Source organism: Pipra filicauda, unplaced genomic scaffold, assembly GCF_003945595.2.
Source record: "Pipra filicauda isolate LSUMZ 115617 unplaced genomic scaffold, ASM394559v2 scaffold193_size2426894_pilon, whole genome shotgun sequence".
NCBI classification, from domain to species: Eukaryota; Metazoa; Chordata; class Aves; order Passeriformes; family Pipridae; genus Pipra; species Pipra filicauda.
In genome coordinates this window covers 1680012-1703007 of record NW_024104302.1, presented here as the reverse complement: position 1 = coordinate 1703007, position 22996 = coordinate 1680012, and the positions used below count along the sequence as shown (strand labels likewise).

Sequence of the window (22996 nt, the reverse complement as noted above, 5' to 3'; positions counted from 1 at the left end):
GTAGCTCAGGATCAGGGGCACATTTGTGGAGTGACAAGTGTCTGTTCCCTTTGTCACGGCTGCAGGACTGTGGGGATTTTGGCAGCAGCAGGCGATGCTGGTGGTGGTGGTGGGGCTGTGTCAGGATGAGGCCGTGGTGCTGTGCCCAGCGCTGCTCTGCATGGGGAAGGGTTGTCTCTGCGGCCACTGCTGCCTGCCCAGCATCTGCAGGGTTAAAAGAAGGAGGAGCGGGGAGATGCATTTATTTCCCTCGAATGACTGGATCCATCCCCTTCAAGTTCTGCAGTGTATGATCTGGGACCAGAGGGAAGGACAGATGCACAAGCATTAAGTTTACTTAAAACTATAAACTGCTGGCGAAGCAGTGCAAAGTTGCCTTTTATGGTTCCCAGCAAATCCTGGCAATGTGTGAGAACATCTCTGCACGTCCTTCTTGCGAGTTCCTCCAGACTGTTTCCTGCTGAGAAAACAGGGGGGGAAAACAAACCCAGCCCCTTGCTCCCGAGGGTCACTGGGAGGATTCTGCAACTGGAAATGCATCCTGCCAGACTGCAGGAGCACTCGGTGCCTCAGCAGGCATGAACGTGAAAACTGTGCTCGTCCTTCTCGGTCTGGCGTTAGCCACGATATTCGCTTTGGTCTGCGTGTTGCTGACCAGAGGAAGGGCGCCCAGCACCTGCCAGCACCTGCCCGTGGAGCAGGAGGACACCGAGGATGGCCAGAGCCTGGTCTTTGCTGACCTGACACCCGAGGAGATGGCACAAGTGGTGCGGTACCTGCAGGGAAACCTCGGGGTGCAGCTGGTCGATGCCTCGCGTGCCAAACCCTCGGACAACTGCATCGCCTCCGTGGACCTGCAGGTCCCCGCCAAGGCAGAGGTGCTGCGGTTCCTGGACGGCGGGGGGGCTCGTCCCGCCCGAGAGGCACTGGCTGTGCTGTACTTTGGGAACCAGCCAGACCCCAATGTCACCGAGTACGTGGTGGGTCCTCTGCCAACGCCGGCGTACCACCGGGACGTGACGGTGCAGAAGTACGGGGGGAAGGTGCCATACCACCGCAGACCTGTTACTGGCAAGGAGTACATGGATATCAACACCCTCATCCGGAGGGAGTTGAAAAAGGCGCCGCAATTCCTCACCACATGCTGCGAGTCTGACGGGACCGACCTGGCCATCCTCACCACGGCCCCACGGGGCTTCAAGTCTGGCGACCGCACAACCTGGTTTGTCCTTTTCCACAATGTGGCTGGCACTGGCTACTACCTGTCACCAGTGGGGCTGGAGGTGCTGGTGGAGCACAGGGACCTCCACGCCTCCCGTTGGCAGCTGCGCAAAGTCTTCTACAACGGCCGGTACTTTGCCAGCACAGAGGATCTGGAGCAGGAGTTTCTGGCTCACACACTGGAGGTCGTCAGGCTCAAGAAGCCCCAGGTTGATGCAGTGCTGGGCTCAATGAGGCCCCGGTACCCCCCTGACTCCCTGGGTCCGCTGCAGTTTGAGCCCCAGGGTCCCCGCTACAGCGTCAGGGGCAATCGCGTCACCTACCAGGGCTGGAGCATCACCTTTGGCATGAACCCCAACTCTGGCCCACGCCTCTTTGACATCAGGTACCGGGGGGAGAGGATTGTCTATGAGCTGAGTCTCCAGGAAGCCTTAGCCCTGTATGGCTCCAACTGCCCTGGGGGCATGTCCACCCGCTACCTTGACGGGAGCTTTGGCATCGGCAGGTTTGCCTACGAGCTGGTCCGGGGTGTCGACTGCCCCTACACAGCGACCTATGTGGACCGGCACTACCTGGCAGAGTCAGATACTCCCAAGACCAACCAAAACTCACTCTGCATTTTTGAGCACGACTCTGCCCTCCCTCTGCGGCGCCACTTCTCTGACTCGCAGTCCTTTTACTACGGTGGGCTGCGGAAAAACAGGCTGGTCATCCGTACCATCTCCACGCTCGTCAACTACGACTACATCTGGGACTTCATGTTCCACGGCAGTGGGGCCATGGAGGTCCGTGTGCATGCTACTGGCTACATTAGCACCTCCTTCCTCCATGGCCAAGGCACTAACTATGGCAACAGGGTTGGGCCCCACACGCTGGGAACGATGCACTTCCACCACATGCACTACAAGGTGGACCTCGATGTCGACGGTAGGTCTGGCCACCTTTGTTCATGGCTGTGGTTCACTGTGGCCTGCAGCTCTGCCTGGGGTGTGGAGGTCGAGAATGTTTCCCCTTCTGCTTCACAGGGCAGCTGAACTTCCTGGAGACCCAGGACATGGAGTATGAGATTATCAAAGATCCCTGGAGCACGCAGAACACCATCGAGCGTCCGTACCTCCGCAGGAAAAGGCTGGAGAGGGAGGATGAGGCAGCATTCCCACTCAATGCCCCCCTGCCCCGCTACCTCTCCTTTGCCAGCCCCAATCCCAACAAGTGGGGGCACCCACGCAGCTATCGGATCCAGATCATCAGCTTTGCTGGGAAGCACCTGCCCATCAACAGCTCCATGGAGCGGTCTGTCAGCTGGGGCAGGTGGGTGCCAGGGCTGGGGAGCACTTGGCTCCCTCTCCCTATTCCCCCACTCACCCCTGCAGCCCTGGCTCCTCCTGCTCCTGGTGCAGGGGAGCTGCCACTTCTGTGCAGGCCTGTGCCAAGCTGCAGGGAAGGGTTAAACAGAGAACATGCATGGGTTTTGGCTCTGAAATTCCGCTGAAAAGTTGCTCAATAACGTCTGCTCATGGTAGGTCACAGGCAGGAATCTGACCCCGGATCAGACTAATTTAGAGAAATGACGTGTTTTTCCCTTTGAGGGGAACCAAGCTGCAGGACTAATTCCCAAGGGAAGCACTGGCTTCCCCAGGTTGTGGTATCTTCCCTTGAGGACAGAATGTGTTTTAGAAAATGCTTGGGATAAGCACAGACCAGTCTCGCTGCCAGGGTGAACTAACAGAGCTCATGCTGGGGAATCTGTATGGATGAGAAGTAGCTGTGGCTGAAGGGACTGTGTTGGGCATTGAGCAGCAGCATCTTTGCCTGGATCAATTTGTGTTTCTCAGGCATGCTGGAAAAGCCAAGGGCAGTAAGGCATTCCCTGCAAGCCCAAAGGTGCTGGGGCTGCTGACCATTACTGCCATGCTTATCCCTGCCAGCCTTTTCCCTCCCTGCCTCAGGACAGATCAGGTCCCCTGGCATGCACCAGGGATGCATCCAGCCCCAGTTCACCAGTGCATCCAGCCAGCAATGCCATGGCTGCCCTGCCCTGTGCCAGCATGGAAAAGCCCTTTGCTCCCTGTGCTGGCAGGTACCAGCTGGCTGTCACCCAGCGGAAGGAGGAGGAGCCCACCAGCACCAGCATCTACAACCAGAATGACCCCTGGACGCCCACTGTCGCCTTCGCCGACTTCATCAACAATGAGACCATCACCAACGAGGTAAGCCGGGGGCTCTGGGGGGAGAGGAGCTGAGCACTGTGGGTGCTATCCTGGCTCCTGCCCTGGACAGAGGCTTCACGTGTCCTGGAGCCAAACTGAGCAGCCACCAGGCTGGAAGAGTCCTGCTCAGCCTGATAAATGCCTCTTTGCTCTCCTGCCCAGGACCTGGTCGCCTGGATCTCCGTGGGGTTCCTGCATGTCCCCCATGCTGAAGACGTCCCCAACACGGTGGCCGTGGGGAACAGTGTTGGCTTTTTCCTGAGGCCCTACAACTACTTCAACGAGGACCCCTCAGTGGACTCACCTGGCAGTGTGTACTTCAGCAGTGAGCAGGACACCAGGGCATGCGGGGCCAACCCCCTCGCCTGCCTGCCCTCCGCTGCTGCCTGTGCCCCCCACCTTCCCCCCTTCCACTTTGGGGGCTTCCTCAACGTCAGCCTGGCACCGCCATTTGGCGGGGTGTGACGGGCCAGGGCCTGCTGCCCCCTCCCCACCCATATAGGCATTGGGCAGGTGCTTGGAGGGGCTCTGTCACCACCCCAGGACCTGCCCTCCCCCTGCCCAGGGTGTCATGTGCTCAGGGTTGGTTTTTGAGGGTGTTGGTGAAGCTGTCATTTCAGCACTGCAGTGCTGCTAAAGGTGCAACCAAAACCTCTGAAAAACAACCCCTAGGAGTGATTTTTTGATCTCCATCTGGTGTCATGCCCACAGCTGCCCCCCTCCACTCAGACAGGGCTCCTGCCACCTGCCCAAGGTACACCAGTGCACACAGGGTGACAGTGCCGGCCAGGGCTGCACATGGCACAAAGCCACAGCTGCCCCTGGAGCCACGGTCCACCGAAGGTTTTGCCCAGGGTGGCAGGAGAGAGCGGTGTGATGGCACTCCCATCCACAGGGAGATGGCAGCTCCGGGATGCCCGAAAGATCCTCCCCAGCCTCACAGCCACTGCAGCATCCCGACTGCAGGGCCCAGGTGCTGCCAGGCTCTGGCAGCTGCTGCAGTGCCAACTCTGCAGGTAGGGAGAGTGTGCTGGGCTCACTGGGAGCTCATGGGAGGAGCCCACGGCTGGGCCCCCGGAGGGGCACTGCCCGAGCTGGGCTGCCACGTGTCTGCCCTTCCCAATAGACGGGCACTGGGGTGCTTTCCCTGACCAAACCTAAGTAGCTCACAGGTGCTGCTGTGGCTCCTAAGGCTGGGGTGAGCCCCCAGTATGGCTGATGCTGTGGAGACTGGTGTCCTGTAAGGGGTGGCCCTGGCTCAGCTCTGCAGGGGTCCAGGGGCTGTGGGGGCTGGCACAGCGCCCAGCACAGTGCCTGGCATGGCTGTGTGAGGGTGCCCCAGCCCTGCTCCTGGGCCCAGGGTGCTGGTAGGAGGCTCCTGCTGGGACATATGGGACAAACAAGGGAGTTAATGTGTAACAGCTGTTCTGAGCAGCATTAATCAGTTCTGGCCTTGGCTGCTGCCTAACGTGCTTAGCCCCACCCCAGTGCGAAGACTCTTGCTCCTGCACCCCTAGCTGCTTGTGCAGTCCTGACCTGTGGGATCCTGCAGGCTCCAGAACCCATCCCCACTGTGCCAGGCTGGGATGGGGCACCAAGGAGCTTGGGGAGAGTGGTGCCAGTCCTGGCATGTGGCTGCAGATGCTGAGCACCAGCCAAGGTGTCCCTGGGGGCATGGTGGGTGTCCATCCTCTCTGACCTCTCAGTGTAGTGGCTGGGTCTGCCCAGAACCATGCTGCAAGGGGCTTGAGAAGCCCTAATGGCAGCTGCACTTTCCCCTGGGAACCACCTCAGCTCCCAGCAGCACCCAGGGGCATTGTGCAGAGTGAGCAGCTGAGGCTGTGTCTCTGTGGGAGGCTGCAGTGGTCCCTGGCTGCCCTGGGGCGACAGCAGGGACTGTGCCCAGAGGTCCTCTGAGGTCTTGGTCGTGTCTGGCTGGCATCCTGCCCTCTGCCGCGTGCCCACGTGTGCACGGTGCTGCCTGGACTCTGCCTGCTGACGCAGTCCCGTGCTGGCAGTGACCCGCTGCTGCCTGGCCCGGACCTTGCAGCCAGCTGGGAACGTTCTGGACCAAACATTGGCACTGCATGCAGCACACTATGTTACAGCACCCACTCGTGCTGCACCTGCTGTAGCTCCATCTGGAGCTCTGTGTCCCAGATCCAGCTGCTGCCACTGCAGGCACGCTCCTCCTGGGCTGCCAGCTGATCCTGAGCTCAGTGTGCACAGGCCCAGGGCAGAAATCAGGTTCCCCCAGCCTGGCCCCACTCCTTCCCTGAGAAAGCCTCCCCAGCCAGTTTGCAATGCACGTCCCCAGCAGTGCTGCCAGCGTGGCTGCTTGGTGCAGGGGGTGAGCTGGAGCCTGGCACGGTGCTCCTCAAGCTGGTGTCAGATGGGCCAGGATGCAGAACCCTGCGGTGCCCAGGGGGTCAGCAGCTCCTGCTGCCCCAACCTGGCCCTGCTCCACACAGTGACTTTGGGACCAGGGATTTTATCCACAGCGCAGGGCACGGAGCAGTGCTGGGAAACCACTGCGTGCCTCCTGGCAGCTCTGGCACAGACCTGACCCGTGGCATGTGCACCTGGCCACTGCACAGGGGGGTACTGGGCTCTGCCACTGTGTCCTCCGTGCTGGGAGGGAGGAGGTGATTGCTTCTGTCTTGCTCCCTGGTCTCTCCCTGCTGCAGCCCCAGGTTTCCTGCAGTGACTTTCCAAGTGGACTGGAGTGCTAGTCCCCATCCCTCAGAGCATTTTGCCCCATTTTCTGCTGTGAAATCTCCCGTGGAAGATTTATTGCTGATGGTTTCAAAATGTTTTTGACACAGAAGCCAAGTCTGTTGCATTCCTTCACGCTGGCCAAAGCCACTCTCAGTTGAGGACCCTGGAATGAGCAGTTAGGGAATATGTTTTGCAAGAGTAACTCCATTTCTTTGCAAGCTTCTGTTTTGTTGGGGTGTTCTGTAGGTCAGGAGCTCACACTATCCCCTTTGAATGCAGCGAGGCTGGGCTGGGAGGGATGGGGAGGACCAGCCCTGGGCAAGGATGTGCCTGTGGCAGGGCTGACCCCACAGCATTTGCACTGCTGCTCTCACGGGCCATTCGTGCCCGTATCCCAGGGAGGAAGGTTTGCTGGGACCCCGTGGCTCCCTGGGCTCTGCATGGGCAGGGGGGACAGGATGCTGCCTGTAAACCTCGCTGTTTGTGGGCAGGGCTTGGCTCAGGACATGACTCTCACAGCAGCAAACGGTTTATGGAAACGGTTCAAGGATCTTGACCTGTCTGCTCACGAGGGAAATAAGTGATGCATTCCACTGGCTGCTGATCACTAACACCTTGCTGCCTACTCCCATCATGGGCAGCTGCCTGCTCCCATCATGGGCAGCTGCCTGCTCCCATCGTGGGCAGCTGCCTGTTCAGGTGTGGCAGGTGGTAGCTGAGCACCCTGTGCTGCTGCCACAAAGCTGCATGCTCATGCAACAGCGGTTGTGGATGATGAAGTTGTGGTGCCCACAGTGCTGCCAGTGACAACAGGGTGTGGCTGGGGTTGAGGGAACAGCCAAGGGCTGGTATCCAGTACCATGGGATGAGTGGCATGTTTGGCTCCGTCCCCTCAGCCGGGGTCTGATGGTGCAGGAGGGATTAACACAGCAGAGTGGTGCTGGGAGGAGGAATGCCATCCCTATTTGCAAAGGTTCTTTAGCCCCACAGCAGAGACCAGAGGAATATGGCTGGCAGCCAGGAGCACCCCCAGCCTGGCCGTCTGTGGCTGCGGGGAACTCCAGGAATGGCTTGGAAAGTTTTCCATTATGTGAAGTCCTGGTTAAATTAGCCTGGCAAATGAGGAGGGGGTAGGCAGCCTGTCCTCTGCTCCATGCACCCACTCCACACTCCTGGGCGCCCCTGGCATGGTCTGGTGGTGATTCACAGGGAGATGGCAGAGAGGTGGGAGCAGTATCAACCCTGGGCACAGCAGCTCTGCAGGGCTGTCACACCGATAATGGAGCAAAGGCTGCAGTTCAGTTGGAGCAGATGAGCTGTTGTATTGGGTGACCAGAGGAGCTGGGGCTGCAGGATTCCCCTGAGTGAGGGGACAGTGTGGGGCAGGGGACAGCGCTGTTGCTGGAGCACCCTGTGCTCCAAGTGCCCTCAGAGCCTGTTTTTCCCTTTTATGTAAGTTATTCCAAACATGTTTGTAACAACCCCCCCCGGTGATGCACCTTTGGCAAAAGTGGTTTTGAGTCCAAAGATCAGTGCTGGGACAGTGACCTGCCCACAGCAAACAAGACTCAGCAGACTATAAAACCCCAGCGGCACAGCGGAGCGTGGGGCAGCCGGAGCCGAGCCGAGGGCAGGGGCAGCAGAGGAGGATGGAGGCCAACATGAACCTCCTGCACGACCTGGGCGTCCGGACAACGCACTGGCTGCAGCAGCACTTCCAGGGCTCCCAGGACTTGTTCCTCTTCATCTCCTATGCTGCTGACCTCAGGAACGCTTTTTTTGTCCTCTTCCCCATCTGGTTCCACTTCAGTGAGGCAGTGGGCATCAGACTCATCTGGGTGGCTGTGATCGGAGACTGGCTCAACCTTGTCTTCAAGTGGTGAGTGGCCCTGAGCCACAGCTCCCTCTGAGTGTGTTGGCACAGCTGGACTAATGCGGGCCAGCTGGGTGCTCTCAGCCCCAATGCTGGAGTAGAACAAAGGACAGAGTTCAGCTCCCAGCTGGGCAGTGACAATGGTCGCTCCTTCCCAAGCTGTGCAGCAACAGCTCCCCCCTTCTCAGAGCCAGGCAGAGAGATGGAGCCTTCTACAAACAGACTCTGCTTATCAGCCAGAACTGTGGTGCTGAGCAGGGGCTGCACAGAGTCCCTCAGCACAGGAGGTTGCATTGACTTGCACCCAGGAAGTTCTTGCTCTTCCCCTTCAGGGCCGGGGATGGGGACATGGACAGGCAGTGTCAGCTGTCAGAACCAAGCGACCAGCTGTATGCTGTGTTTGTCAGGATGCCCTCAACCACTTGTGGGTCCTTTGCTTCTTCCAGCTCCCAGGACAGAGCTGAAGCTGCAGCTGTGCCCAAAACCTCCTCAGACCCCATTCTCCTTTCTTTTCAGGATCCTCTTTGGAGAGAGACCATACTGGTGGGTCCACGACACGGACTATTACAACAACACCTCTGCCCCGGAGATCCAGCAGTTCCCGCTCACCTGCGAGACTGGCCCTGGTAGGGTCCCACAGCCCTGGTAGGGTGCCCCAGCTGGGGCAACGGGCACTTGCCCAGGGTGACCTGCACATGCAGGGAGGGGGGTGCTGGCCTGGGCAGGGTCATGGTTGGCAGCCCACCAGTGGCACATGGTCCTGGCCAGCTCTTGAGGGAGGGCCATTACTGCTGTGCTTCCAGGCACACCAGCTGTGCCCGCAGTGGGGGGAGGCAGGGAAGTCCCTGTACAGAGCAGACCTTGACCCTTGGTGAAGATGTGGTGGTTCAGCACAAACCCTGCCTGTGCTCAGCTCTGGCTCACACCAGGTCTGACCCGGGGCTCTCTTTTTGCCCAGGGAGCCCGTCTGGCCATGCCATGGGTGCAGCAGGTGTGTACTACGTCATGGTGGTGGCCCTCCTCTCCGCTGCTGGTGGGAAGAAGCAGTCAAGGACATTCGGATACTGGTAAGCTGTGCACCAGAACAACCTGGGCAGAGTGCTGGGCAGAGGCAGCTCCAGCACTGATTGGCACAGCCAAGCCCATCAAGGCACAAGGCTGTGGACAGATAGACAGGCTGTGGCACCCCAAGTGGGGTCTGCATGAGGATGGGCTTGGCAGAGAGCCAGGCATTGTTTAAGGTGTGGGATGGCAGTGCCACAAGCAGTGCAAGCTGGCTCTGGCACCAACGTAGCCACCTGCCCCTCGCAGGGTGCTGTGGATGGTGCTTTGGACGGGGTTCTGGGCAGTTCAGGTCTGCGTCTGCCTGTCCCGAGTCTTCATTGCCGCTCACTTCCCCCACCAAGTCATCGCAGGCGTTTTCTCAGGTAAGTGCATCAGACCCCCATGCCCTTCCCTGCGGCTCTTCCATGCTGGACTGCAGTACCTTGAGCACTGACCAGTGCTCCTGCTTTGTTACCGGCAGGGATGGCTGTGGCCAAGACCTTTCAGCATGTCCGCTGCATCTACCACGCCAGCCTCCATCGGTACACGGGCATCACCTTATTCCTCTTCAGCTTCACCATTGGTTTCTACCTGCTGCTGCGGGTGCTTGGCGTGGACCTGCTCTGGACACTGGAGAAGGCACAGAGGTGGTGCAGCCACCCTGAGTGGGTCCACATCGACACCACCCCCTTTGCCAGCCTCCTCCGTAACCTGGGCATCCTCTTTGGGCTGGGGCTGGCTGTCAACTCCCACATGTACAAGAAGAGCTGCCAGGGGAAGCAGGGCCAGCAGCTGCCCTTCCGCCTGGGCTGTGTCACTGCCTCCCTCCTCATCCTCCACATCTTTGATGCCTTCAAGCCACCCTCCCACATGCAGCTGCTCTTCTACGCCCTCTCCTTCTGCAAGAGTGCAGCTGTGCCACTGGCTACTGTCAGCCTCATCCCCTACTGCCTCTCCCACCTCATGGCCACACAGGACAAGAAGGCTGCCTAGGGCATCCCTGCAGGTAATTGTGCCCAGGCAAGTGGCCACCCTAGCTCTGGTCTCAGGGGCACCCACTAGCCCTGGTGCACCCCAGCCACTGTGTGCTTCCTGCTGATTTTGCACTGGGAGTGGACTGTGGAGGCTGGGCTGGCGGCGCTGCCGGGTGGCTCCCACCACATAGACCCACAGTCTCAGTCGTGCCTTTGCTGATGGCACAGCGAGCCTTGCACTCCCAGGACTCTCCTGCTGCCCCTCCTGCACCCACGGGTGGAGGTCGTCTGCCTGGGACCCAGCAGCAGTGGGGAGATCCTGCACTCCCTCTGCAGCTCATGGGGACACGTCAGCTCCGCACTGCAGGGCTGGGGACAGCACCACCGGGAGCAGGGTGCTCACCCCTGGGTGCCTGGGGTCTGCTGGCGAGGCAGCTCTGTGACAGGAACGGGCAGACACTGTGACATGGAGATAAAGTGCCAGCACGAGGGACCCTTCAGCCCTGGGGCATTCGGTGTTCGCTGCTGTGATGCAGTGTGGGGTGAGCGTACACCTGTGTGTGTACATACAGACATGTATCTATACACACATGACGTGGGGGTGTGGCTGTGCACAGGAGGTATTTTATTAAAGCTGAAGGTGTGTTTAGCTGGTGAGTTCGAGTGTTCTGCTGGCCTGTGCTGTGGGATGCAGGATCAGCTCCTGGGTGCAGGGCTGTGGCATGGACTGTGGATGGTGGAGGAAGGACGTCTGTCCTGAGTGATGAGAAACACCAACACCTGCAAAACACATTCAAATCACTGGGAAGGGCACTGCCAGGTGTCCCAGGTCTTTGCCATTCACCCCTGGCTGCAGTCAGACACAGAGCACAGCAGGTGGGGCAAGGGATGAGATGCTTTCTGTGCTGTTTATCCAAAGCTTCTGGGTGCACCTTGTGGCAAGAACAGGGACAAACTCGTGTCACCTTGCTGCTTACAGAAACAAGCTCAGCTTTGGGACTGAGTGACTCGGTTGGGGCTGTGCTGAACTCCCAGGGTGTGGGGACAGAGCTGGCATTTGGCTGTGCTGTGGGGTTGGGGTGGGGGTGGTCAGTGCTGGCACAGCCCCCAGCCACCACGAGCCCCAACGCCAGCTCTGCCCGGGTGCAGGAAGCGGCTGCATCAGCAGGGGGTCACAGCAGCTCGGCTCTCCCAGCCCCGGCATCCCGACCTCCCTGGTATCAGCATCCTGGCCCCCCGTGGTGGTCCCATGCTCCCTCCAGCTTCAAGCCATGCAGGCTGTACAGCCTGGCAATTAACTCCTTCACTACACATCCTCGCTCAACCTGAGATAGTCTAAAATAGATATGGAAGTCCAGATACTTTCTTCCTGCCAGACTCTGTGTGTGCACTTGCAGAATCTCCCCCAAACAACCAGTGCCTGCAGCACTGACCCTACACCCAGCTCCAGTTTCTGTGGTGTTCCCTGTGTGCTGACACTGCCCCAACAGCTCAGCCATGGGCCATGGCCTGTGGCCCTACAGCAGCCACATGTGGGAACATCACATGCTGGGGTTCACCATCCCTTTGTTCATGAAAAATAAACTTCCTTAGGATGGAGGTTTCTTTTATTCTATTTCTCTGTTTATTACCAACATCTAAAGTGAACCTGTCATGTCAATTCTAGCAAAAAGGAGGGAAAAAACCCCCTCAAATTACCTGTTGTGCCCCACTGTGGCTCCACAGCACCATTTAGTTCCTCCAGCTGAGACTGCAGCAGCTTCAGGGCCTGCCTGGGCTAGAAAGGCAAGCTTAGGGAACACTGGGAACAGGGCTGCCTGATCCCAAGGGACTTTGTAGCTGCAGCAGCCCAAGAAACTCTCAATGTTCAAAAAAGGACCAATAACAACTGCACTTCAACAGGGGAAAGGACTGGTACGTGGTAGGGAACAACCTCCTGCCTGTGGACCACCCACTCTCCCTTCTGGGTGCTCTCTGTCCCTGTGCAGGCCAAGGTGTCAGGGAGGACCAGTGGCCTCTTGCTGAGTGTTACTGCCAAAGCAACTGCTCCTCAGCAACTGGTGCAAAGCAAAAGGCCCCAATGTACCGCCAGCTGGAGGCCCCTCTTGGTTTTAGTAACCTTACAAAGTGGTAAACTAAGGACTACTTTAACCCCTGTACCATTTGGCTGGGGAAATGAAAGAGCCCTTGCAGCAAAGCACGGATTGCAGATCCCCTCCCCATTTCTGTGAGCACCAAACCAGCCTGCACAGAGCATGTGCACACCAGCTTTTGGGTTCAGGTCTTTATTCTCCAGGAGAGAAGTTAGTGGGGTCTGTGCAAAACAGGGAAGGAAGCCCTACTTTGAGAATTATTTCTTACACTTCAGGGCTTCGATGGCTGATGAATTCCTGGAGCAGAGCTTCCACTTCTCCTCGACGGCTCATCTTGGCTGCCTTGCCCTGGAAGCGGTCACGCTTTCCAGCTCCTTTCCCTCCCAGCAGCTCTGCCACCCTGCAGCAACAACACCACAGGCTGCAGCCCAACCTGCTCCTGACAGCAAACATGGATCTGTGCCCGGATTACACTGTGCAGCTGCTCAGTCTGCAACGTCAGAATTCATTTTAAACAAACCACAAAACACGTTACCTGGGACCTAAATTCTCAACTGCTTCAACAGGTCCAGCTAAAAGGAAGAGTCCTGCTTCTTTTTCATCCCCCACAGTCAGGAATAGCAGAGTTTCCTGTGGACAGAGGTGGATGCTGCTGTAGATTAACTACTGCCTTCCTTGTTCAGGGAAAGGACAGACACTGGCTACAGGACTGAAACACCACACTGACAATTCAGCAGTTTATGTGTGTTACTGAGACAGAGATTTCTTAAAAAAAGCAAAAGGAAAGTGGCTTCTGAACCTTTGGTTCTGTCATATGTTGTTGGGACAACATGGTACTGGGGTATCCTGAATTAAAAGAATTGCCAATACAGTTGGCAGTTGGACTGGATGAGTGTTGTAGGTTCCTTCCAACTGAAACAGGCTACTCTTTCTATTCTATTCCTATCCTATCCCATCCCATCCCATCCTTTCCACTGAGGCTTGGTGCAGCTTTGGGGGTCAGGCTCTTCCCCAGTCCTCTGAATTCTCACTGTTGAGGATTTCCCCGCAGACTGAGGCTGCTGGGGACAGGTAACCTCAGGTAACTGTCAAAAGGAACCAGACCTGCAGCTCATGACTGCAGCAGGAGCAGCAGCCTGACCAGCCCCTGTCTGTGTATAGCTCAGGTGGAAAACCAGTGGTGTCAGGTCAGTCTTCATCACCAACTCACCTCTGTCCCAATCTCATTAGCGATGATGTTCATAAATTCAGAATCACCCTCTTTCCTGTATGGATGGGTAAAAAAAACACTTCAAAAGGAAGGAAAAAAACCCTCTAGAATAAAAAAATCTCAATTAGAAACCAATGGCCTGATCAGAGGTTTTGGCCTCTTGCACTTAGTATAGAGATTAGATTTTGTCCATATATCTAAATCCTTGTTGGGCATTCCTGTGGACATGTTAGGAATTACTTAAGTGTTTATCTTTAAGAAATAGAGCTCCCTAGTTTTATTTGAAAATATCAAGGGCAGAGAGAAATTAGATGGATGCAAAACCAGAAGTCAGTGACTGAATTACCAACAGATTCCTTCAATTACAGAGCTTTGCAGCAGGCTGAGGCAGTTTAGTATTTTGTTCACCTCGTTTATACTTTTCCTTGAGAAAACAAGCCTGAATGGGTGTGAGAAAGGCAACTGCCATAATACACGTGAGATACTGTTGGCCCCTTTTCCCTGAGCTCCCCCATACCTGTGTAACACAAACAGCTGCCTTGGAGCAGGTTTGCTCTTGAAGTCCCGAGCTATCAAAACAGCAATGTCTCTAAGCAGGTTCAGGTTATTCTGAAAGAAAAGCAAATGAACTGTACTGCAGCTGGAGAAGTCAGTGTGAATACAGTTGTGTTCCTAGAGGTTAGAGCACTTTTCATAATATCCACAAAAACTGAGGCCTACGATTCAATTCCCAGTTACCACAACTAAAGCTCAGGTCTGCATGAAGCAGCCACAACCCACTTTTCCAAGCCATTCTCATACCTTCTGGAGCAGTTTCACAGAGCTCTGCAGTCTTTTCACAGCCTCTACATGCTCACCTGGTCCATTTCTGAAAGAACAGGGAGAATTTAGATCATTGGATCATCATGAAGGACAAAGGAAGGATTTCCTAAAGGAGCAAAAGCAGATCATACACAGCCCCAGGAGCTGTACCCTGAAGCTTATGTGGTATCTGTCAGGAGAAAGAGTAAAGATGAAATAACAGAAGTGGAAAGGTTATTACTTGAGCAGGGAGGTTAGAGCCTTCTCGGTACTGTGACTTTGTTCAACTGATTTCAGCACTCTGTTTCCCACCAAGAAAATCAAGTTGGTTTTGTTCTTTTTCCCTTTTTCCACACCAAGGAGTTTAATAACCTTAAAAAGAAGATCACGCTGGTCAGAACAGCATTTTAGTTATATACACAGATGGTCATTTCCTACCAGACTATGCCTTGTGGTGAATATTGACTCTCTGCCAGTGAAAATAAATTGATTAAAATCAATTTTAATTGATTAATCCACACATTGCTCTGTGTGGAGTGTGGCTCCCAGAGGCAGCTCGGCTGTGACCACCCACCTGCAGGTCACTCAGGTTGGAGACATGAGTCCCACAGCACATGTTGGAGTCAATGCCTTCGATGTCCACAACACGCACTGGCCCCACGTGGTCGTCGGGCAGCCCCCGGCTCCTCACCTGGCAGAGGAGAACAGTGCCAAACAAGGTGACATCCATGCTCAGTTACTCTGGTCCCACGAATACCATCAGTTCTCTCCCATCACTTACTCTTTCAATTTCAGGGTCACCTGCAGCCAGTTCCCTCACTGTCACAGGGACCCTGTCCCGGATTTTCTCATTCACGCTCCTCTCCAGGGCCTTGACCTGCTCTGCTGTCACTGAGGGGGTGTCCAGCTCAATGAGGCTTCGCTGACGGCCCAGCTCCCTGCACCAGGGAAGAACGTCTGCTGCTGTAGCTCAGACCATCCAGGAGGTCCCTTTGTGCAGCACCAGCATCCCACTGCCAGGAATGTGGTGACTGAAACAAAACACACTTCTCTCCCTGCTTTGTTCAGAGCACCAGGTGCAAACCAAACGCTTGAGGAGGACAAGATAGAGCAAACACTTTGTACAGCTTCTCTCCAGGTCAGCCACCTCTCCCAGGCAGGACCTCTGAACTTGAATTAAATGTCCAAACTCCTTTTGGTGTATTAATGTTCAGGCTCTGTAGAGCCCAGCACGGTGGCACGTACCAAACGAGGTAATACTGGCGTCAAAAGGAACCCTTATCCTGCTCACCATGAAGTTGTCTTGAATCCAAACATCTGTTCTGCAATGGCAGTGATGAGATGCTGTCCTGGAAGAGATATGCAAGCACCAGCTCTGAGTGCCACTGGTATTTTCAATCACACTGTGTATGTCCCACTGACATTCCCCACAACAGGCGAGCACTGGGTGCTGCAGGGCTCCTACCGGCGCCCAGAGGAGCAGTGGAGACAGCCCTGCCCTCAGGGGTTGAACTTTTTCCTTCCAAACCTGCTTTCGGTGGGTTTGTTTACAAGCCAAGGAGAGCTCGCAGGGGGCACTTGGTGTCCCAAGTGGCGCCGGGGACAGACTGTGCACGCAGAGCTGCCGAGCATCCCCCTGCCCTGACCGGGGCGGGGACACGCTGGGCACTGACCACCCCCTCCCCCGGTAACCGGGGTGTTACCGGGCACCCCCCCCCCGGTACCGGCACGGACCTGAATGCTGCTGCATGTGGTCGAAGCGGCGCTCCCAGTCCAGCGACAGCAGCACCTCGGCGCCGGGCTCCAGCGCGGCCGGCACGAAGTGCACGGCCTCGGGTCCCCGCCGGGTCACGCGCAGCACCGGCACGTCCCCGATGAGGCCGCGATCGTCCGGCTGCGGACACGAGGAGTCAGCGCCGCCGGGCCCGGCCCGGCCCCCGCCCGGCCCGGCCCGGCCCGGCCCGTACCTGCCCGCCGCCCTCGGGGAAGAGGATGGTGTCCTCCAGCACCACCTGGAACCCGCGCACCGGCTCCCCGCCGCCCTCGGGCCGCAGCTCCGCCGCCTGGCACGACACCACCCTGGTGGCGAACTGCGACAGACACGGCGGCACCGTAAGGGTCAGGGTTAGGCTGAGGGGCCTGCCCCGCGCCCCGCGCCGGTACCTGCCGGGCCCAGCTGTCCCGCTGGCACCGGAACACCATCGCGACCGCCCGGGGACGGACACGGCACAAGTGGCGGCAGCTGCAGCGCCGGGAGCGGGCGGGGCCTGCGGGGTGACGCGCGGGCGCGCTCCCGGCGGCGGCGCGCGCCCGCTGCCGGCGGGGAAGGACCGCTCCCGGGCGGGGAAGGACGGCTCTCCCGTGGGGACGGACGGCTCCCGGGCACAGCAGACAACTGCGGCAGTACACGTTTATTGCCCCATGCCCCGCGCGGGTAACCGGGCACGGCAGACCGGACTGCTTCTGCCGCCCGGGGTCGGGTGCGCTGCACAAGCGGGCACAAGCTGAGGCAGCTCTGCTCTCTCGGAAAACCCTCTCCGCGCTGCCTGTCCATCGGTGCGTGCTACTGGCGCGTTGGGAGGCTCCTGCAGCCGCGGCATCCCCGGGAGCCCGGACTTCAGTCGTCCTGTGGGAGAAGTGGGAGATGCCAGGGACTGGGCCAGCCCTGCACCGGCTGGCAGCCCCTGGCAGCCCGGGGAGCGTGTTTGCACTGGCTCTGGGACAGGCTGCCCGAGGGGAGCAGCAGGAGCTGCTGCTGCTGTCCTGGAGCCAGGAGAGGTCAGAGCCCGGGCTCTGCTCAGCAGGGTGGTGGGAAGTAGCTGGCAGGTGGTACTTACATCCAGGTCATCCATGGCTGGTGGGGGGCCTTTGTCTGTCACCCTCTCCAGCATCTGGATGGGAAACAAACAGCTGGCTCCCCCTCATCCCAAGCACCTACCTGACATGCCCCTGGACCCTGAAGCCGGCAGCCCAGCTCACCTCTGCGTACTGCTCCACCATGGCCCTCTCCACCTCCTCATCACCTTCCCAGTCTCGCCAGTTGTCAAAGTCCACAGAGAGCCAAGCTGGCTGTGGGCACAGAAAGCATCCCCTGAAGGGGGGAGCAGCACCGCAGGGACTCACAGCCCATGGGCTGCTCCTGCACAGGCGAGGGGCCTGGGAAGAGGCAGGAAGCGGGGATGTCCCTTTGCCTGCAGGCACCGGTCCTGACCCTGCCTGTGTCGAGGAAAAGAGGTGCTGCGTCCTTCCTGGATTGCACTAATTTGTGGACTAGCAGTGATTGTCAGGTTGGGTTTTTTGGGAGCTCTGTCTTGGGGTCCCCCGTGGGGCCCTCTGTGTCTGTCCCAGGGGCAGGTTGGTCCCTGGGAGCTGTGAGGTGCTGCATGGGGACAGGACGTGCTGAGGCTGGTCCTGGCTGCCAGGCACCACACACACCTTGATGTTCTCCTTGGTGATGCGTGGCCAGGCCACTTTCTCCTTCCACTTCCTCATAAAGCATGTGATGGACCGGTCAGAGCGCTTCTCCCGTGAGTCCTGCCAAGAGATCAGAGTGCCTCACCTCAGTGTCTGTCAGACTCCTCTCTGCAGAGCTAGACAGGGTTATAAAGCTCAGCCCTGCATAGACTGAGGGGGATAAAGAACCACGGAGACACATTGTTTCTGGCTCAAGCCAGCACCCGAAGTACCAGCCCTGGGCAGGGTCAGGGCTCTCAGGTGTGTGCTCACCTCACTGAAGCTCTTGGGACACAGGTAGGATTCAACGCTAAGCAGCATTGCTCAAGACTACACAGGCTGGCTCTGACTCTGAGCCTTATAGAGGCTGGTGGAGAACAGTTTGTTGGGGGGAAGCCTCACCTTAGAGTTGACTCTGGCATATAGGTTGATCTCGTTGTAGAACTCCACACCGTCTGCATTTTTGCAACTGCCAAAACACCGTAACAGCCTGGCTTAGGAGATGGTTGAGGCCATGCGTGCACTGCTCTCTCAGAGGCCTCCCTATCCTCCAAACAACGCTCAGTTCAGGCCATGTCGCCAGTCAGCAGGGCAGTGGCTGCTCACCTGAACACCAGCCGCTCGTCCTCGATGACGACCTTCACGTCTGTGCTGTCCTCGACACAAAACTCCAGGTACACGTACCGCGGGCGGTCGTACCACAGTGTCTTTGCAGGTTGCCTTGGGGAAGAGCAGACCAGAGGGTGTCACCAGCGGACATTCCCCCGGTGCCCAACAGCGCTCTGCAGGGCCCGCAGGGGGCACAGGGGACAGGGGCGAGGAAGGGGCTTCGGACGCGGGCCCTGCCTGGGTCGAGCCCCGGGGCTGGCAGGGGGAGCCGGGCGGGTTCCGGCCGGGAGGTGGGCGGTGGGCACGCGGCGCTCCCCTCGCCCGCCCCTCGACCGGCTGGCGGTGGGGCCCGGCCGACCCTGTTCCAGCTCCCCCACGCCGGTCCCGGTTCGCAGGGTCCTGCCCGGCGGTGCGCCGGCCGGGGACCGGGCGCCGTGCAGGCGCTGCCTGTCCCGTCCGACCGCGCTCACCTCGCCATGGCCGTGCCGACTCCGCCCCGCGCTATTTTGGGTAGGGGGCGCGGGGCCGGGAGCGGGGCCGGCCGGGGCGGGCACAGCGCGGACAACCCCTGGCCTGGCCCCGGGGCCCCCGCGGCCGCCCCACCGGGCCGCGAGGGGGCGCGCTGGCCCCGCCCATTGCCCCGCCCCGCGCCGGCAAGATGGCGGCGGTGTCACGGCGCCGGTAGCGGCGGCCATGGAGGCGGAGGGCGGCCCGCTGGGCCCCGGCGAGCGCTGGGCGCCCGTGGGCGCCGTGTCGGCGGAGGAGGAAGAGGAGGCAGAGGAGGAAGAGGACGAGGACGAAGTGGCAGGCGGCGGGTCGCCGCAGTCGGTGCCGCGGCTGCGGGCCGAGCGGCGCCGGCTGCACGGAGCGCTGCTGGCGCTCGCCTCGCACTTCGCTCAGGTGCAGTTCCGGCTGCGGCAGGTGGCCCGGGCCGGCCCGGCCGAGCAGCAGCGCCTGCTCCGCGACCTCGAGGACTTCGCCTTCCGCGGCTGCCCCGCGCCGCTGCCCCACGGGCTCGGCGCCGCCCCGGTGAGTGCCCGCGGCCGGGCGGAGCGGGGCCTTGTTTGGGCACAGAGGGCACCGGCGCCGCGGGTACCGGCGTCCCGTGGCTCCTGGCCCCGCGCTGCCCGCCCCGGCATCTCTACGTGAGCGTGTCCCGGCTGAAGCCCGTTAGCGCTGCCGGCGGGGGCTCAGCAGCTGCGCTGCCCGCAGTGCTGGTGTTTGCACAGAAATCGGTGCCAGACGCACTCAGGGCCCTGCTGACTCGGTGCCAGCTCGCAGGGACGTGCCCTAAAGCCCTGAGTGGTGTGTCACCGCTCCACTCCCACCTACGGCACAGGTGAGTCAGAGGATCTGTGATATGAACATGTTATTTACATAGACGTTATTTGGCCACTTTCTTCCTGGATCCCAGCCTTGTGGGATGGGGTGTGGGTGCAGGAGGCCTGGAGAAGCACTTTCCTTCCCCTGTCAGATGAGGTGATGTGGCTGTCACCTCGTCTTGGTGCTTAGACACATTTCTTTCTCAGGCTGGTTTGCAGTGCTCGCTAGTGAAGTGCATGAGCTGCAGGAAACATTCCTCATGTCATGATCCTGTTCTCTGGGGCCTGACTGTGACAATAAGCCTTCAATTTGATTTACTGGTAACTTTTTTCAGGGTGAGCAAGAGAAGCAGGAACAAATTGAGGTCCAGAAGGAGAAGCACAGAGAGCTGATCCTGCAGCTCAAGACACAGCTGGATGACCTGGAGACCTTTGCTTACCAAGAGGGCAGCTATGACTCTTTGCCACAGTCTGTGGTTATGGAAAGGCAACGGGTAAGGCTCACAAAACCTCCTGCATTTCCTAGCCCTTGTGAGGGATTACAGACTGTAGGTGGTTATCAATCTGTATTTCTTGCTAGCAGCTGAAATAATGTCAGGAGTTTTTCTACACATGTGAACCTGTCCTGTGTCTTTTGCAATTACTTCTGTGCAGCAGAGGCATCCTGTTTCCAAGCGAGTGTCTGGGAAAGGAGTATCCTGGGCAGCAGTGCCACATGGTGAAATCATGCTGCTCACTTGTATTTTGCAGATGATTATAAATGAGTTGATAAAGAAGCTGGACATGGACTTGAGTGAAGATATTGCAACGCTCTCTCCAGAGGAACTGCGGCAGCGGGTGGATGCTGCCATAGCACAGATTGTAAATCCAGCCAGGGTGAAGGAGCAGCTGGTGGAACAACTGAAGACCCAGATAAGGGACCTCGAAATGTTCATCAACTTCATTCAGGGTCAGTGATGAGGTTTTGGATGAGCAGACTGAATTGCTGTGTAATTCCCTGACACAGTGATGAGGAGGGAGGTCACAGATGTTGGAAACAACTCCTGGGTCACAGGAAAGTACAAATCTCTCTAAACTGATGGTGAGGGAAAGGATAGAGTGGCAAAAGAGGTCCAGAGGGGTCAGAGGAATGTTGACCTTAATACTGTATGCACAGCTGAAATTCATAAATGTGAAATAATGGTGTGAAATCCTTGTTGTAGATGAAGTTGGAAGCTCTGGTAAGGCAGAAGATGGACACTGTGACTGCGGGGGATCCTACAAACCCAGCACCCAAACTTCTGGGAACAGAGGTGGGCACCACTGGGCTTGGCGCTGCCAGCACAGTTCTGTCTCTCCCTCCCTGGAGCTTTGACAGGCACAAACCAGTCACACTCTGCTTTTTCCTGGCAGTTGGTCTCTGTACTTCCCCAGTCCCACTGCTTAGGGCCTGTGTCCAGTTCCTTTACCCTCCCTTTATGTGATCCTCATAGTAGTCACAGGGCCTGAACGTGTGGCAGAGAGGGTGGGATTGGTACTCAGCAGGGGTCAGGAAGAGAAGGGACTGCTGACAGTGCAAAACGCAGACAGACTGAGCAGCCCTGTCTGATGCACTCTAATTCATGCTCTTCAAGCTCTGAACTCTGTAAGCAGGTACTGTGAGCTGGGGGGATCCAGTGTTCTTCAGAGTTTGAGACTTCCCCACTTATCCCACGAACTTACACTAAGTAGTGTAGCGTGAGGGATCTGCTGCTAGTCAGAATGTTGGCCTGATGGAATTTGCAGACATTTACACTCCCTTTGTGTGTATGAACAAGCAGCGTTGTTGACTCCCTAACGAGAGTATGTTTTTCTCTTTTCTAACCTGGTCAGTGAACCCAGAAGATGCCAAAAGGATGCGAGAAACGGGCCTGCAGCTCATGCGCCGTGTGCTGGCTGTGCTGCAGATCTTTGCCGTCAGCCAGTTCGGCTGCGCCACAGGTCAGATCCCTCGCACCTTCTGGCAGAAGGACCAAGACAACAAGGACTTCTCCCCCTTAATTAAGAAACTGGAGGTGTCGGTGGAGCGGGTGAGGCAGCTCGCCTTGAAACACCAACAGGCGGAGCAGGTTGTCTGCTCTGAGCTGCAGGACGCTCCCCTGGGAGGCAGAGACGAGCTGACTCTGGCTGTGCGCAGGGAGCTGACGGTCGCTCTGCGGGACTTGATGGCTCACGGGCTCTACGCCTCTTCCCCTGGCATGAGCCTGGTGTTGGCACCCATTGCGTGCTTGATCCCTGCGTTCACCCCCTCGCCGCGGACCATGCACCCCTGGGAGCTCTTTGTCAAGTATTACAATGCTAAGAACGGACAAGCCTTCGTGGAATCCCCGGCTCGCAAGCTCTCCCAGTCCTTCGCCTTGCCTGTGACAGGAGCAGTGGCCACCACCCCCAAGCAGAGCCTGCTGGCTGCCATCCACACGGTGCTCACGGAGCACGGCCCCTTCAAGCGCAGCGCGGACTCAGAGCTGAAGGCGCTGGTGTGCATGGCACTGAACGAGCAGCGCCTGGTCTCCTGGCTCAACCTCATCTGCAAGTCTGGAGCTCTAGTGCAGTCCCACTACCAGCCCTGGAGCTACATGGCCAACACGGGTTTTGAGAGCGCACTCACCCTCCTCAGCCGCCTGAGCAACTTGAAGTTCAGTCTCCCGGTCGATCTGGCTGTTCGGCAGCTGAAAAACATCAAAGATGCTTTTTGATGTGTTTTTATTGTAGATCATCCATTTTCCACAAGTAGGCAGCTGTTGGGCTCAAGAAGCCTGGCTTTTGTAAGACCTAACTTTGTCTCTTTGATATTTGCTTTTAGGGAAGTCTTAGAGTGTCGTGATGCTGGAAGTGTGTGTTGTCCAAGGTTGTCCCTGCAGAGCTGCTGGAGGCTGTGAGATGGGCAGCACCTCCTTACCCCAGCCCTGCTGCTCTCAGGGGCAAAACTGCCTTGCCCAGGTGCCAGTGAGTGTTGGGGTGGGGGGCAGAGGGGACCTGCAGCTAAGCTCCTGTGTGGTTATTTCTCACCGTCTGTGCTCCACATGATGTACCCACGAGACCCCTCATGGAGGAGCGAGGCTGGCAGGTGTTGAGGCACCTCGGGGACTGCCCAGTCACACGGGACTTGCCCTCTCCAAGGTGGATGTAGAAGACAGAGGCAGATACACAGGTGCCCTGGGGCTCCAGGGTCTCCTCCAGCAGCTCCGCAACCCGCGTCTCTCGGGCTGCCAGGCTGCTTTGTCCAACGGTCCGAGCAAATTGTTCCAGGCTTTTGTGCAAGGGCCAGCACGGCCCGGTGTCTCGCGGGGTGTATTAAATAGCGCTGTAGTGCGTGTGGGCCGAGCCCGCCACCGTGCCGTGTGCTGTGTCCGTTACCGGCTCCGTTACGCGGCCCCCGCCGTGCCCGGGATGGGGGGCGGAGACACACCCGGCCCCGCCGTGCCCGGTGCCGGCAGCGGCTCCCGGTGT

At 58.2% G+C, this 22996-nt stretch overlaps 5 protein-coding genes across 7 annotated transcripts; 3 read left to right on the top strand and 2 right to left on the bottom strand.

The window, feature by feature from the left end:
• The first annotated feature begins 578 nt into the window (after window positions 1–578).
• On the top strand, window positions 579–4096 carry LOC114000859 (membrane primary amine oxidase-like). Of its 2 annotated transcripts, none has more exons than XM_027745561.2 (4): window positions 579–2148; window positions 2247–2532; window positions 3302–3431; window positions 3594–4096. In XM_027745561.2, exons 1-4 carry the CDS (start codon window positions 579–581, stop codon window positions 3894–3896), a joined length of 2289 nt encoding a protein of 762 aa, XP_027601362.1. In that variant the 3' UTR covers window positions 3897–4096. The 2 variants fall into 2 exon arrangements, with proteins under 2 accessions (XP_027601362.1, XP_039236328.1); XM_039380394.1 differs by having other exon boundaries at window positions 579–2186; window positions 2273–2532.
• A 3665-nt stretch (window positions 4097–7761) lies between these two features.
• Window positions 7762–10689, top strand: G6PC1 (glucose-6-phosphatase catalytic subunit 1). The gene is made up of 5 exons (XM_027745851.2): window positions 7762–8028; window positions 8539–8648; window positions 8981–9089; window positions 9334–9449; window positions 9548–10689. Exons 1-5 carry the CDS (start codon window positions 7799–7801, stop codon window positions 10057–10059), a joined length of 1077 nt encoding a protein of 358 aa, XP_027601652.2. The 5' UTR covers window positions 7762–7798; the 3' UTR covers window positions 10060–10689.
• On the bottom strand, window positions 10645–17161 carry LOC114000907 (alanyl-tRNA editing protein Aarsd1-like). Of its 2 annotated transcripts, none has more exons than XM_027745681.2 (16): window positions 17124–17161; window positions 16982–17035; window positions 16308–16770; window positions 16112–16234; window positions 15879–16038; window positions 15436–15493; window positions 14926–15082; window positions 14719–14835; window positions 14386–14516; window positions 14145–14211; window positions 13861–13952; window positions 13344–13398; window positions 12669–12763; window positions 12402–12533; window positions 11739–11812; window positions 10645–10820 (listed from the first exon to the last, which is right to left on the bottom strand). In XM_027745681.2, exons 2-16 carry the CDS (start codon window positions 16990–16992, stop codon window positions 10687–10689), a joined length of 1869 nt encoding a protein of 622 aa, XP_027601482.2. In that variant the 5' UTR covers window positions 16993–17035; window positions 17124–17161; the 3' UTR covers window positions 10645–10686. The 2 variants fall into 2 exon arrangements, 1 of the variants encoding a protein (XP_027601482.2); XR_005563211.1 differs by having other exon boundaries at window positions 10796–10820; window positions 11739–11817.
• Window positions 16679–18761, bottom strand: PTGES3L (prostaglandin E synthase 3 like). Its single transcript, XM_027745955.2, has 7 exons — window positions 18677–18761; window positions 18204–18317; window positions 18000–18066; window positions 17580–17678; window positions 17124–17213; window positions 16982–17035; window positions 16679–16770 (listed from the first exon to the last, which is right to left on the bottom strand). Exons 1-7 carry the CDS (start codon window positions 18682–18684, stop codon window positions 16762–16764), a joined length of 441 nt encoding a protein of 146 aa, XP_027601756.1. The 5' UTR covers window positions 18685–18761; the 3' UTR covers window positions 16679–16761.
• An 86-nt stretch (window positions 18762–18847) lies between these two features.
• On the top strand, window positions 18848–22871 carry RUNDC1 (RUN domain containing 1). Its single transcript, XM_027745661.2, has 5 exons — window positions 18848–19235; window positions 19864–20022; window positions 20279–20477; window positions 20731–20820; window positions 21380–22871. Exons 1-5 carry the CDS (start codon window positions 18900–18902, stop codon window positions 22240–22242), a joined length of 1647 nt encoding a protein of 548 aa, XP_027601462.1. The 5' UTR covers window positions 18848–18899; the 3' UTR covers window positions 22243–22871.
• Window positions 22872–22996: the final 125 nt, after the last annotated feature.

Coding starts and splice junctions, on each gene's coding strand:
- LOC114000907 (XM_027745681.2), bottom strand. Junction 14,836..14,925: donor GTGACCCTGAAATTGAAAGA/GTAAGTGATGGG, acceptor CTCCTCTGCCAG/GTGAGGAGCCGGGGGCTGCC. Junction 14,517..14,718: donor CCAACCTGAGTGACCTGCAG/GTGGGTGGTCAC, acceptor CTTCTTTTTAAG/GTTATTAAACTCCTTGGTGT.
- PTGES3L (XM_027745955.2), bottom strand. Junction 18,067..18,203: donor GACGAGCGGCTGGTGTTCAG/GTGAGCAGCCAC, acceptor GTGTTTTGGCAG/TTGCAAAAATGCAGACGGTG. Junction 17,036..17,123: donor TGGTGGAGCAGTACGCAGAG/GTGAGCTGGGCT, acceptor TTTCCCATCCAG/ATGCTGGAGAGGGTGACAGA.
- G6PC1 (XM_027745851.2), top strand. CDS start 7,799: ATGGAGGCCAACATGAACCTCCTGCACGACCTGGGCGTCCGGACAACG. Junction 9,090..9,333: donor TCAAGGACATTCGGATACTG/GTAAGCTGTGCA, acceptor TGCCCCTCGCAG/GGTGCTGTGGATGGTGCTTT. Junction 9,450..9,547: donor CATCGCAGGCGTTTTCTCAG/GTAAGTGCATCA, acceptor TGTTACCGGCAG/GGATGGCTGTGGCCAAGACC.
- RUNDC1 (XM_027745661.2), top strand. CDS start 18,900: ATGGAGGCGGAGGGCGGCCCGCTGGGCCCCGGCGAGCGCTGGGCGCCC. Junction 20,023..20,278: donor TGGTTATGGAAAGGCAACGG/GTAAGGCTCACA, acceptor TGTATTTTGCAG/ATGATTATAAATGAGTTGAT. Junction 20,821..21,379: donor CCAAACTTCTGGGAACAGAG/GTGGGCACCACT, acceptor TAACCTGGTCAG/TGAACCCAGAAGATGCCAAA.
- LOC114000859 (XM_039380394.1), top strand. CDS start 579: ATGAACGTGAAAACTGTGCTCGTCCTTCTCGGTCTGGCGTTAGCCACG. Junction 2,187..2,272: donor GTTCATGGCTGTGGTTCACT/GTGGCCTGCAGC, acceptor CTGGAGACCCAG/GACATGGAGTATGAGATTAT. Junction 3,432..3,593: donor ATGAGACCATCACCAACGAG/GTAAGCCGGGGG, acceptor TCTCCTGCCCAG/GACCTGGTCGCCTGGATCTC.